This window comes from Schistocerca piceifrons, chromosome 2, assembly GCF_021461385.2.
Source record: "Schistocerca piceifrons isolate TAMUIC-IGC-003096 chromosome 2, iqSchPice1.1, whole genome shotgun sequence".
Taxonomy (NCBI): Eukaryota; Metazoa; Arthropoda; class Insecta; order Orthoptera; family Acrididae; genus Schistocerca; species Schistocerca piceifrons.
The window spans coordinates 342,149,377-342,163,515 of record NC_060139.1 but is presented as its reverse complement, the minus strand read 5'-3'; the positions used below and the strand labels follow the sequence as shown (position 1 = coordinate 342,163,515).

At 44.5% G+C, this 14,139-nt stretch overlaps 1 protein-coding gene across 3 annotated transcripts in view; it reads right to left on the bottom strand.

Moving 5' to 3' along the window:
* Positions 1-14,139, bottom strand: part of LOC124778009 (ski oncogene) — a 642,389-nt gene that overhangs the window by 32,450 nt on the left and 595,800 nt on the right. For all 3 annotated transcript variants that reach the window (XM_047253582.1, XM_047253584.1, XM_047253583.1), the window contains 2 exons: positions 11,970-12,202; positions 5,385-5,547 (listed from right to left, as the gene is read on the bottom strand). In XM_047253582.1, coding sequence (XP_047109538.1) covers positions 5,385-5,547; positions 11,970-12,202 — 396 coding nt within the window. The remainder of the gene's footprint in view (positions 1-5,384; positions 5,548-11,969; positions 12,203-14,139) is intronic.

Here is a 14,139-nt window from a genome sequence, read left to right as displayed (position 1 = left end):
GATATCCGCTGAAGGTGATCCCTTAGTTAGAGAGACTTCCTTTAAGAAGGTATATCTATCAGCTGACTTTAATCTAAGAAAGATGCAGCTCTAACGCCAAATACTACAGGAATTTTTCCATCAGTGATTCCACCACCACCCACTACACTGTCACCTATAAGCTTTCCCAGCCTTCCTTCCCATACCCACTGCACTGCAGGCCATGCCTAGTGAAACCCGATCTACTAATATACACAACTGGCCCACTGATATGTGACCCATGCCCTCTGACATCAGTGCTTTCTCCAGCCCCATGTTAATAAGCCTAAGAGCCGCATTATGATGAGGCCAATCACAACGCTGAAACAGTTGCACAAAATGCACATTAGTGCCACCATTTTGAGTAACTATCTTTACTAGGTCACCACCTACATCATATTCCCATTCTCCGTCCCTATCAAGACTATTCCCTGTTCCACCCATTGTCACTATCTGATCCTCTTTCGTAAAATTCCTACATAACTCCCCTACGCTCTCAGTTACCTGAGCCAACCCTGCACTAGGCTTCACAAAGCTGGTAGCCTTGTACTCACTCCCCAACACTTCCTGCAACTGCTGGCCCACACCTCTACTGTGCGAACTACCTAGCAGCAGAACCTTCTAACTGCTGAGGACTGCTACAACACACTAACATTGGAGATATAGGCCTAAGAATTAAGTGCATCTATCCTACAGACCTTCTTGAAAATGGGAATGGCTCTTTTCCAGTTGTTGCAAACCCTTCGTTGCTCCAGCAATCTACGACGAAATACTGCTACAAGGGGAGAATTTCTTGTGCATAATCTTTGTAGAATCTTAGATATCTCATATGGCCCTGAAGCCTTTCCAATAATGCACGATTGTAATTGCTCTTCTATTCCGTGATCGGCTGTCTCAGTGTTTGTTATTTGGACATACGATGATTGAAAGGAGAGACTGTGTTACAATCTTCCACGATGAAATAAGTTCGGAAAACCAAATTAAATACTTCGACTTTCTCTCTTATCTTCCGTTTTGGTGCCGGTAGGGTCACTAAGTGACATGCTTTTGAACTGCTTACTGAATTTTACGTAAGATTGAAAGTCTCTTAGGATATTCAGTCAGTTCGGTTGACAAAAATTTACTTTCAGTCAGGGAGTGGCTCCTCTCATTGCTCTCTTTAGGTTCATTTTCGCTTTATTCAGCTTTCATCTGTTGGTTTTCACTTGAGTCTGTGATAAAGCTCTCTCTCTCTCTCTCTCTCTCTCTCTCTCTCTCTCTCTCTCTCTCTCTCTATGAAGTAGGTTTCTAACACTGCTATTAAACCACGGTTAGTCTTTCCCATCTGTTAAAGGGTGGCTAATCAAACCTGTGGGGAGATGGGGGGCAGGGGGAATTTCCTTAGAATTCCAAGCGTGAGGAGGAAGATGGCATTAGGAAGCTCCTGACAAAATTGCGGTGAGGGGGCAGGTAGACCATTTATGACTTTTCTTTCCTCTCAGCTGTGCTATACTAGCCATAAGCAATAATTCAACTGCAGTTTTTAAACACTGACAATTTATATAGATTAAAATTCATGAAATTAAAACTTCGAAATTCAAAGTATTTTAAAATCTGTGATTCGTAAAATTAAAAATTAAACTTCAATGCTAGGTTAAAAACACAGAATTCCCTGAGATTACCCTGATTTTTTCCTAGTAAAATTTAATTATCTGAGAATTCCAGGTTTTCCAGAAAAATCGCCACCCTACCTTATCACCTTGCTTGGAACATACTTGTCTAAGGCATACTGAACAATGCGTTGAGATTTTTTTTCCTCGCTGTGGCCCATATCATTGTCCTCAACACTGAATCACATTCATTTGTAAACATAGCTGTAAGCTGACCTTTACGAGGTTTTTTTTTAAATGAGCAGGTGTAATTTTGTCCGCTATCTTGTAAAATTACAAAAATAGAAAAACTTCAACGGAAAAGAATTAGTTGTCCAGGACAAACATTTTCAATTTGTTTTCAAATTTACCTTCGCTGTCTTGTCAGACATTTTATACCAGGGGGTAAGTGATAAAAAATTTGAATACGAAAGGTAAATACGAAATTTTAGTTGTGCACATATCCTGGGGATAGCATTGACCTCCAACTACGCCAACACATCAGTATGTGTGCACACCTAAAATTTCGTATTCATCTTTCGCATTCAAATGTATCACTTATCCCGCGGATGTCCCGTTAGTTTGATTGTCTTTTTGGATGGAGATGTTATTTTCTTATTTATACGTATTTTCGTGTTTGTTGCTGTGTGTATGTAGTGATATCATAGGCGCCATATTGGAGACAGAATAGCCATTTTCGCCATATTGATGAAGTTATGGGTCAAAGCAGACGGGTGGAATCGGACGCTTCCGTTGACCCTTATCCTGGAAGCTGACTGTTGTGCTTCCCGTTATTTTCTGTTTACTTTCATCCATAGTTCTACAGTATACGTATTAATAACAGGAACATCAAAGTACAACAAAGCAGGAAACGAAAACTCAGCATTAATTCAGTTATCACCTGTTTGTGTGTATTTGCTCCTGCAGGCGAAGTGTATTTGATCGTGCTCCCGAGCCTACTATGTTAAGGTGGTTGCTGCGTTAAATACGAAAACATCGTTACGTCACTGGCTATACAAATCACATGACAGCTAGAAACAGGGCCCCTACACGCGCACTAATTTATCAGCCGACCGACGGACCGACCACATTCGTGGCAGACTACACAAGGGGGCTGCATTCAGCGATTACAGCGCCGTCCTGTTTTTGTGATTTGTTTATCTTAAGTTCCCTGGGTTTAGATCCTCTTGGTTTTACACACAAACAATAACTGCAGTTTTCCTTAGGCCAAAAGAAGTCTAGGGTAAAGCTGTGGGCAGGGAATTGGCTAAGGGAAAGAAATTCAAAAAAATGGTTCAAATTGCTCTGAGCACTATGGGACTTAACATCTATGGTCATCAGTCCCCTAGAACTTAGAACTACTTAAACCTAACTAACCTAATGACATCACACACATCCATGCCCGAGGCAGGATTCGAACCTGCGACCGTAGCGGTCGCGCAGTTCCAGACTTAAGCACCTAGAACCGCTCGGCCACCCCAGCCGGCTAGAGGTCGTCAAATTCAGTGTTGTGTCCCCACAATTAATATCTGAGATAATTTCTGAAACCTGTACTGTGATTTACAGTTGCCTGAGAAAATACATCATGGTAAAGCAAAATAAATGAAACAAAAGATGTTCACGTAAACTTTATTAGGTTATTTATGTATGTAGGGTACAATATGCCCGTGTAAGTTTAAGAAACTCATTTCAAATGCGAAGAAGAAAGACTAAAAATGGTGGTGGCGCACATCATCTAAATACAGCAACAGATTTAGCAAGTGTTTGAACCGTAATAAAATACTACACTTTGCTCCTTATAGCAGAAGGCTTGGATATAGGCTGGACCTTTGTTCTAAAGCTTGTAATAGTGAAGCAAGTACGTTTTATGAATAAGCGTCTGACTTCCTACATTTTGGTTTTTAGAATTTACTTGCGATACATATCGGAAGGTCGACTGACTTTTATTAAAAAAAATTATACTTTTTACTCCATGTGCCACATAAACCATTAAAGATTCGTTAAACAATGAAACAAATGCTTCATTTCTTGCAGCTCTATTGCAGTACTCTTCGCTCGACGCGTTCCACGAACATTCCCAGTCTTTAAATTTCTTCCGAAACTGTCAAAGTTTCGTCCGCCTCACACTCTGTAGCAGAGCATTTAATCCCGCGCGTAGTTACAAAAGGCGAACTTTTGTCGGGTGGTTGGAACGGCAGCTCTACACACGGCAAAATTGGGTGATGTGGTGGGGAGGGGGAGGGGGCGGGGTCCGCTGTCGTGTAGTCCTATCCACCCGATTTCCCTGCAAGAAAACTTCATCGGTCGGCCAAAACGCCTGCATATGTCCAGTATGCCGGTGGATTGGTCGGTCCATTGGTGCGTGTGTAGGGCCCTTTACTAACATACACACTATGTGATCAAAAGTATCCGGACAACCCCAAAAACATACGTTTTTCTTATTAGGTGCAATGTACTGCCACCTACTGCCAGGTACTCCATATCAGCGACCTCAGTAGTCATCACACATCGTGAGAAAGCAGAATGGAGCGCTCCGCAGAACTCACGGACTTCGAACGTGGTCAGGTGATTGGGTGCCATTTGTGATATACGTCTGTACGCGAGATTTCCACACTCACAAACCTCCCTCGGTCAACTGTTTCCGATGCGATAGTGAAGTGAAAACGTGAAGGGACACGTACAGCACAAAAGCGTACAGGTCGACCTCCTCTGTTGGCTGACAGAGACCGCCGACAGCTGAAGAGGGTCGTAATGTGTAATATGCAGACTTCTATCCAGGCCATCACACAGGAACTCCAAACTGCTTCAGGATCCACTGCAAGTACTACGACAGTTAGGCAGGAGGTGAGAAAACTTGGATTCATGGTCGAACGGCTGCTCATAAGCCACACATCACGCCCTCAGTAAATTCCAAACGACGCTTCGCTTGGTGTAAGGAGCGACATTGGACGGCTGAACAGTGGAAAAACGTTATATGGAGTGACGAATCACGGTACACAATGTAGCGATCCGATGGCAGGGTGTGGGTATGGCGAATGCCTTGTGAATGTTATCTGCCAGAGTGTGTAGTGCCAACAGTAAAATTCGGAGGCGGTAGGGGGCTTGCACCCCTTGTTGTTCTGCGTGGCACTATCACATCACAGGCCTACATTGGTGTTTTAAGCACCTTCTTGCTTCCCACTGTTGAAGAGCTATTCGGGGATGGCGATTGCATCTGTCAACACGATCGAGCACCTGTTCATAATGCACGGTCTGTGTCGGAGTGGTCACACGACAACAACATCCCTGTAATGGACTGGCCTGAACAGACTCCTGACCTGAATTCTATAGAACACCTTTGGTATGTTTTGGAATGCCGACTTCGTGCCAGGCCTCGCCGACCGACATCGATACCTCTCCTCAGTGAAGCACTCCGTGAAGAATGGGCTGCGATTCCCCAAGAAACCTCCCAGCACCTGACTGAACGTATGCCTGCGAGAGTGGAAGCTGTCATCAAGGCTAAGGGTGGGCCAACACCAGAATTCCAGTGTTAACGATGGAGGGCGCCACGAGCTTGTAAGTCATTTTCAGCCTGCTGTCCGGATACTTTTGATCACATAGTGTACTTGAGAGACCAGTGCGCGGAAGGCCTCTCTTGAAGTGTTACCGACTTTTCCCTTTCTGTTGCCGCACGTATTACGCCACACTAGACATAGAAAGCCAGCGTCCAGTATCGGTAGGTACAAGCGATTTACTTACGTCGGGCTTGGAGTCGTCGTGCCTGGGACGCACGACGGGCGCCAGGGCGACGTTGGGCTGGAAGCTGCGCTCGAAGCGCTCGCTGTCGGACAGTGGGACGACCCTCTCCGGGTGCAGCAGCACGGGCGGGCTGTGGCTCAGGTACGCGGGCACTGGCGGCAGGCTGCCAACACACACACACGTGCTAAACATTGCCCTATAGCTTTTCCACCATTTGCCTGGCTAACGAGGGGCTCGTCATTGTGATGCTGTAGTGGTGTAGAGAGTACCTGACTAGCGGCTTTTCGTGCGACGGTCTCTGGTTTCCGAGAAAATCGATGTTGAAGTTTCATGTGTTCCTTCTATAGCCTTAACTTTAGCCATGTTTCCAGTAAGTGAGCGTAGCGCAATGGGCCACGCTACTGGCGCTACAATTTCTAATACTGTCCGTGCCTTTTTATTTATTTATTTATGATCTCTTGCATCGTTTGCTGCTAGGACAGAACTCCGGACGGTATTTGTCCAAGAAGCAACCGAAACACACATTCGCAGAGCACATGCACATTTAACAAAAGCTACAGCTTTGCGGGCACGCGGATTTCTCAAAACCAATACCGGAAAATACAGTCCGTTTAAATTCAAGACGATTGTTCTTTCCTCCATAAACTTCACTGCGAACCACGCGTATTTTATCATTCCTGTGATAGCAAGTGCATTAATTTTATACAGAATTGAAGAATATATTTTTATGGAATCTTCCTTCCAAGTTTATTCGTGTTAGTCTTTAGCAACTTCGAAGCATTTTGAATTTTTATCGCCGGCCGATGTGGCCGAGCGGTTCTAGGCGCTTCAGTTTGGAACCGCGCGACCGCTACGGTCGCAGGTTCGAATCCTGCCTCGGGCATGGATGTGTGTGATGTCCTTAGGTTAGTTAGGTTTCATTAGTTCTAAGTTCTAGGCGACTGATGACCTCAGAAGTTAAGTCGCATAGTGCTCAGAGCCATTTGAACCATTTGAACCTGCCTCGGGCATGGATGTGTGTGACGTCCTTAGGTTAGTTAGGTTTAAGTAGTTCTAAGTTCTAGGAGACTGATGACCACAGATGTTGAGTCCCATAGTGCTCAGAGCCATTTGAATCATTTTTTTGAATTTTTATCGTGCCTGTAAAATGAACGTCGCACGGTTGGCAAAGCAGAGTACATTTCGCTGGGATAATTTTTACGGTGCAAGTTCATGTTTTTCTTTCATCTACAATGATCTGATCGTAATGTGTCTGATCAGTCTGCAAATGGTTCAAATGGCTCTGAGCACTATGGGACTTAACATCTGAGGTCATCAGTCCCCTAGAACTTAGAACTACTTACACCTAACTAACCTAAGGACATCACACACATCCAAGCCCGAGGCAGGATTCAAACCTGCGACCGTAGCAGCAGCGCGGTTCCAGACTGAAGCGCCTAGAAACGCTCGGATCAGTCTGCCCTCCCCACGAATAAATAAAGCATACAAATTTTTCTTGACCCACATACGGGAGAATGATCTCTTTCGTCTGCATCTGGAATCATTCTGTAGCTATTATTACTTTATCTATCGCTGTGAACTCTGGTAGCTGCCCAAATATTTCTAATGTTTACTGCGAACAACAACTGGGACACACATTTGAAGAAAGCGTTATGACTGATTTATTAATTGAATCAGTACTTCGAAAATGACTATTTCTGAATAGCTTTGCGTGAGATACGCTATTTAATGATACTCCGTACGATGAAATTGGGGGGGGGGGGGGGGGACGAAGTTCACAGTTTGAATCCGTACCGCCAGCGTGGTAGCACTGAACCTTAGTCCCTGCGCCTAGATAGCTAGTTCGAAACGTGATTAACGAGACAAATACAGCAGATACAGATAAAACTTCAACATGGATTTTCTCGAAAACTAGGAGCCCTTGCACGAAAATCCGCTGGCCAGGTACGTAGGACAAACCTTCTACAACATACCTGAGACTCACAAAAATCAGTTGTTATAATATTTTAATAGGGAATTAATTTTAGTCAAGCAACTATCTCCAAGTTACAGATTATTTTACACCACGTTCCTTTGACCAGACAGAACGGTTAACACAATAACAGGCTGTTATTTGCACTCAGTGACTGGTGAAAAATGTGTAAGATAAGACACATGTATGTGAAAGATGCTGCAAAAAAACATTTAACACTTTGACGCCAAGAAACGTTTCTTATGTTAGATATAGTATTAATCCGTAATTTTAAGATAACTGCTTGGTCGAAAGCAGCTTCCTGTGAATAAATAGTATATAACAGTGTTAGGTGATACTATCACGCCGTTCTTTAAGCCGTAACTGTAGTCGTGAAAAGTAGTAGCGCTTCTATAGTCGTAGGTCCGCTGGGCCCAGCTGTTTTGAAAAGATACCTTAATAAATATAAAAGTATGTTTTGAGTTTAAAATTACTGTATTAAACGTGGAACTTAAACATTAACAAAGGCAGTATTTAGCAAAGTCAACGTCAGCAACTTGAATTTTTTACTCTAAATGTGCACTTTCATAACTCAGTCTAAACTAGCAACATATTGCCATCGAAAAAAGGATAAAAAACCAAACTAAATTCTTTCTTAAATTTTAAAATTGTCAAAATCTTCTGCCACAAAAATTTTGACAATGGTCAAAGTGAACCAAATTACATGTAAGAATTGCACAGTGCTTTAGAACAAGTCATGCAAACTGGTATGTTGCACATGGCGCACAAGCTTAGCTTTGCTCTTTTATTATTTAAAAAAATGGTTCAAATGGCTCTAAGCACTATGGGACTTAATATTTGAAGTCATAAGTCCCCTAGACTCAGAACTACTTAAACCTAACCAACGTAAGGACACCACACACTTCCATGCCCGAGGCAGGATTCGAACCTGCGACCGTAGCAGCCTCGTGGTTCCGGACTGAAGCACCTAGAACCGCTCGGCCACACAGCCGGCTCTTTTATTATTCTCCAATTTTATTTATCTCTAATTTGAGAGTGCTTGTACGTCAATCTGAACTCTGCTAGAGTTTTGTTTGTCCAAAATATCATTTTGTTCTTGATAAACGCATCAAATATCTAGAAAGCTGTATTTGGATAAAATGGTTCAATAAGTGATGATACAGAAATAGTACAGGGAAATCTGATATTATGGCTCCTGACACGAGTGTTTCTTGCAGGTTGTTTTAGCCCACGTGAAACTATTTTTTTTAACAATTCTTGGAACTACGCTCTTATTCACTTCAGTTTAACCTTGACGAATCTCTTCAGTATCAGAGAATTCTAAGTTTGAGTCGCGATCATTCGTTATCAAAAAACTCTTCGTGACTGTCTGAAAACCTATTTTCTGAATTTGAGGTCCGAAAATGATTACGCGCAAGTAGTGAATTTTGTCTTCATAGCTGCATAATAAGCTCTGATAAGTCATATCGATTTCCAGAAACAGTATTTAGATTCGCCGTTACAAATAACAGAACTAAAACACTGAAGCTACAGAAATGTCAAAAAGAAATAAACCGTTTATTTACAGATACTGATCTTAGGAGTAACGAGCGAAGCACGTCCGTCACACTGCGCTGTCTTCGACGTATTGCTGGAAGGTAAGTAGGAGTGGGTGGAGCTGTCTTTCCCTCTACGTCGTCTAACCACGTCCAAAGACTGAACATGGGTCCGCTAGGTTAAGGGTTAGAGCAAGATAGAAAGTTCTTAGCTTGATGGTGTTGATGAGTCCTCCTCCTATCCTGACGTTTGCACATCCTTTCAAAGCTCTCGTCTGCCATTCTTCATACAGGTTGAAGAGACTCGGCGATAGAAAACATCGTTGTCTGACTCCTCTTCGTATTTCCAGCTGTTCGTTTCTCCGCAGTTCAGTGACATCCTTTGTCTTTGTCCCTGGTACAAGTTGAAAGTTAGTCTCCTCTATCTTCAGTTGACTACTGTCTCCTCAAGACGTTTCATCAATTTTGCCCAGTTGACTTCATCGTAGGGCTTCTGCCAGTCTATAAATCAAGTGCAAACTTCTTCGTTAACAGCCAAAACCCTGTCCGATACAATCCTCATCATGCCGATGACGTCTGTTTTTTTTCCCCTCCCTAAATCTAAATTCGTCCTCTCTTACACTTCAATTTTGTGTTCCAGCAGTCCGTTGAGTATTCTTGCAACTATCTTCGCCACGTATAAGATCAGACTGATTATTCTGTAATCAACACATTTCTTAGCTTGTTGTTTGTTCTCAAGAGTAACCATTGAGACGTACAAAACGTCCTTGCCTTGTCGAACGCCCATATTAATATATTCTGAAACAAGTTCTCCTGGTCTGTTTTCAACAAACATTTCTGTCTTATTATAGAGGTTTATCAACACTTTTGTAAAACGCTCGGGAATCCCCTTCTGTCCATAATGTTTCATAGATTGTTCCTCAGAAGCTCTCACAGGCTTTGACACAGCCTATAAACACGCAGTAGGTGCCGCGGTTCTCGGTCTTTTTTCCTCAGTCATCTGTTTCATTACGAAAACATCAGTACAAGATGTACCCTTGAGAAATCCAGTCTGCTCTTCTAGCAAGGTACTCGCAATATTGACTTGACCCAAACGACCTGTTACTTGTCTGCCCTTAATAAACTTGTGGTTTATGTCCTTCTGTTTTTTACATTAAGTACTATTATTTGCTATGCAATATTGTTGTTGCCGCCTTTAATCCGTAAGAGTGATTTGATGCAGGCCCGACGCTAGACTATACCGTGCAAGCCTCTTAATATCTGAACAACTACGGCAACCTACATCCATTTGGACCTGCTCAGAGTACTCGAGCCTTGATCTCCCTCTACATTTTTTTACCTCCCTCACTTGCCTCTCTTACGAAACTGATTATTCCTTGACACCTCGAGATGTTTCAGATCAACTGACCACAAATTCGTTTTTGCTCCAAATTCGAATCAGAACCTTTTCATTAGCACCACTACTCAGCATCTTCCTTTCTCTTGTTGTCTACACTGTCTATCGACCACATTTCCCTTTCATACAAGTCTAATCTTCAAATACCTTCACAAAGGCCTCCTACTATTTACATTTGCACTGAAGTGACAAGAGTTATGGGATACCTCCTAACATCGTGTCGGACCTCTTTCTGCTCAGCGTTATGCAGTAACTGAAAGTGGCATGGACTCAACAAATCGTTGGAAGTTCACTGCATAAATATTGACCCATGTGCCTCTATAGCCGTCCATAAATGCGAAAATGCTGCCAGTGCAGGATGTGGTGCCCAAACTGACCTCTGGATTATGTCCCACATATGTTCGATGGCACATGTCGGACGATCTGTGTGGCCATATCATTCGCTGGAATTGTACTGAATGTTCTTCAAACCAATCGCAAACAGTAGAGGCTCAGTGACACGGTGCACTGTCATCCATAAAAATTTCATCGTGTTTTGGGAACATGAAGTTCATGAATGGCTGCAAATGGTCTCCAGTAGCCGACATAACCATTTCCAGTCAATGATCGGTTCAGTTGTACCAGGGGACATTCCATGTAAACACAGCCTACACTATTATGGAAAGTGCACAGTGCCTTGTTGGCAACTTGAGTCCACGTATTCGTGGGGTTTGCGTCACGCTCGAGCCCTACCATCAGGTCTTACTAATTGAAATCGGGACTCTTCTGACCAGGCCACGGTCTTCCAGTCGTCTAGGGTCCAACCGATATGGTCACGAGCGCAGGAGAGGCTCTGTGGGCGATGTCGTGCTGTTAGCAAAGGAACTAGCGTCCGTCGTCTGCTGCCATGGCCCGGTAACGCCGAATTTCACCGCACTGTCCGAACAGATGCGTTCGTCTTACGTCCCACATTGATTTCTGCAGTTCTCACGCAGTGTTGCTTGTCTGTTAGCACTGACAACTCTACGCAAACGCCGCTGCTCTCGGTCGTGAAGTGAAAGCCGTCGGTCGCTACGTTGTCCGTGGTGAGAGTTAATGCCTCAAATTTGGTATTCTCGGCACACTCTTGACACTGCGGACCTCGGAATTTTGGATCCCCTAACGATTTCCCATGCGTCTATTTCCAACTACCATTTCGCGTTCAAAGTCTGTTGATTCCCTTCGTATGGCCATAATCACGTAGGAAACCTTTTCGTGTACGTGATACTACAGCCATCTGTATATGGGCACATCGTTATCCCATGACTTCTGTCACCTCAGTGTACATCGACCATTGTCAGTTACTTTGCTGCCTAAATAACAAAATTCATCTACAGCTTTCAGTGTCTCATTTCCTAGTCTAATTCCTTTAGCATCTCCTGATTCGATTCGACTACACTCCATCATACTTGTTGATTTGTATCTTGTAACTACTTACCGACACACTATCCCTTCCATTCAACTGGACTCCGAATTCATTTGCCGTCTGAAAGATGTAAAATGTCATCGGCGAATGTTCAAGTTTCAATCTCTCTCCTTCACAGTTCGCTCAACGTATAGATTGAATAACATCGGGGATAGGCTAGAAACCCGCGTCTCTCCCTTCTCAACTGTTGCCTCCTCTTACAACAGCAGGTTGGTTTCGCTGTCAGAAGCTAGCGTACCTGTCGGCGAGGGCTGCGGCCTTGTGTTTGGCGGTGGCGGCAAGGGGCAGGGGCCAGGGCCGGAAGGCGATGCGCGGCCCCCAGGCGTCGCACCACAGCAGCTGCTCCGGGTAGACGGCGTAAACGGCGGGCGCCGCCGCCGCGGTCGCAGCGCCGCAGTCGGCCGGCTCCAGCCGCACGCGCTTCAGCGCCGCCTCCGACGGCTCCTTGCACGCGTCCAGCGCCGGCGCCTCCTGTCGACACGTCACACGCCTGCCGTCAGCCGCTGTTGCACTTGGCGTTTCTTAATCTCTTCCGTAAGTGGAACTTTCTTAATGTCCACTTACATGCTCAAAGATAAATTTAACATATCCCCATCAAACAGAACTTCTAAATTTAAATTTTAATAAGAAGAGCGGTACTGGTACTTATTTTCACGGAGATACACTACTGGCCATTAAAATTTGCTACACCAAGAAGAAATGCAGGCGATAAACGGGTATTCATTGGACAAATATATTATACTAGAACTGACATGTGATTACATTTTCATGCAATTTGAGTGCATAGATCCTGAGAAATCAGTACCCAGAACAACCACCTCTGGCCGTAATAACGGCCTTGATACGCCTGGACATTGAGTCAAACAGAGTCAAACAGAGCTTGGATTGCGTGTACAGGTACCGCTGGCCATGCAGCTTCAACACGATACCACAGTTCATCAAGAGTAGTGACTCGCGTATTGTGAAGAGCCAGTTGCTCGGCCACCATTGAAAAGACGTTTTAAATTGGTGAGAGATGTGGAGAATGTGCTGGTCAGGGCAGCAGTCGAACATTTTCTGCATCCAGAAAGGCCCGTACAGGATCTGCAACATGCGGTCGTGCATTATCCTGCTGAAATGTAGGGTTTCGCAGGGATCGAATAAAGGGTAGTGCCACGGGTTGTAACACATCTGAAATGTAACGTCCACTGTTCAAAGTGCCGTCAATGCGAACAAGAAGTGACCGAGAGGTGTAACCAATGGCACCCCATACCATCACGCCGGGTGATACGCCAGTATGGCGATGACGAATACACGCTTCCATGTGCGTTCACCGCGATGTCGCCAAACACTAATGCGACCATCATGATGCTGTAAACAGAACCTGGTTTCACCCGAAAAAATGACGTTTTGCCATTCGTGCACCCACATTCGTCGTTGAGTACACCATCGCAGGCGCTCCTGTCTGTGATGCAGCGTCAAGGGTAACCGCAGCCATGATCTACGAGCTGATAGCCCATGCTGCTGCAAACGACGTCGAACTGTTCGTGCAGATGGTTGTTGTCTTGCAAACGTCCCCACCTGTTAACTCAGGGATCGAGACGTGGTTGCGTGATCCGTTACAGCCATGCGGATAAGATGCCTGTCATCTCGACTGCTAGTGATACGAGGCCGCTGGGATCCAGCACGGCGTTCCGTATTAACCCCGTGAACCCACCGATTCCATATTCTGCCAACAGTCGTTGGATCTCGACCAACGCGAGCAGCAATGTCGCGATACGATAAACCACAATGGCGACAGGCTACAATCCGACCTTTATCAAAGTCGGAAACGCGGTGGTACGCATTTCTCCTCCTTACACGAGGCATCACAACAACGTTTCACCAGGCAACGCCGGTCAACTGCTATTCGTGTATGAGAAATCGGTTGGAAACTTTCCTCATGTCAGCACGTTGTAGGTGTTGCCACCGACGCCTACCTTGTGTGAATGCTCTGAAAAGCTAATCATTTGCATATCACAGCATCTTCTTCCTGTCGGTTAAATTTCGCGTCTGTAGCATGTCATCTTCGTGGTGTAGCAATTTTAATGGCCAGTAGTGTACTTAACATATGTGAATGGCAGTAAAATGAACCTCAAGACAGCTGTAACTGCTGATCTCTTTGTTGTCACAACCGGTTTCGCTGCATTAAAACAGCATACTCTGGTGAAAACAGTGTCACATTAGTGCACCAAGACGTCCCCAATGCTCGTAGTCAAAAATCAAACCCTGAAGAAAGGAAGTCGTCAAAACAAATAAAACAGGACATCTGAGCGATTAATGCGATGTCGCGCCTGTGGTGGTGATTGCAATGGCACAGCATGGACGGCGGTCGGGTGTGTATTTACTCTGCCAACTTCCCCTCTTCAGGGGTTTAATTTATCATTACA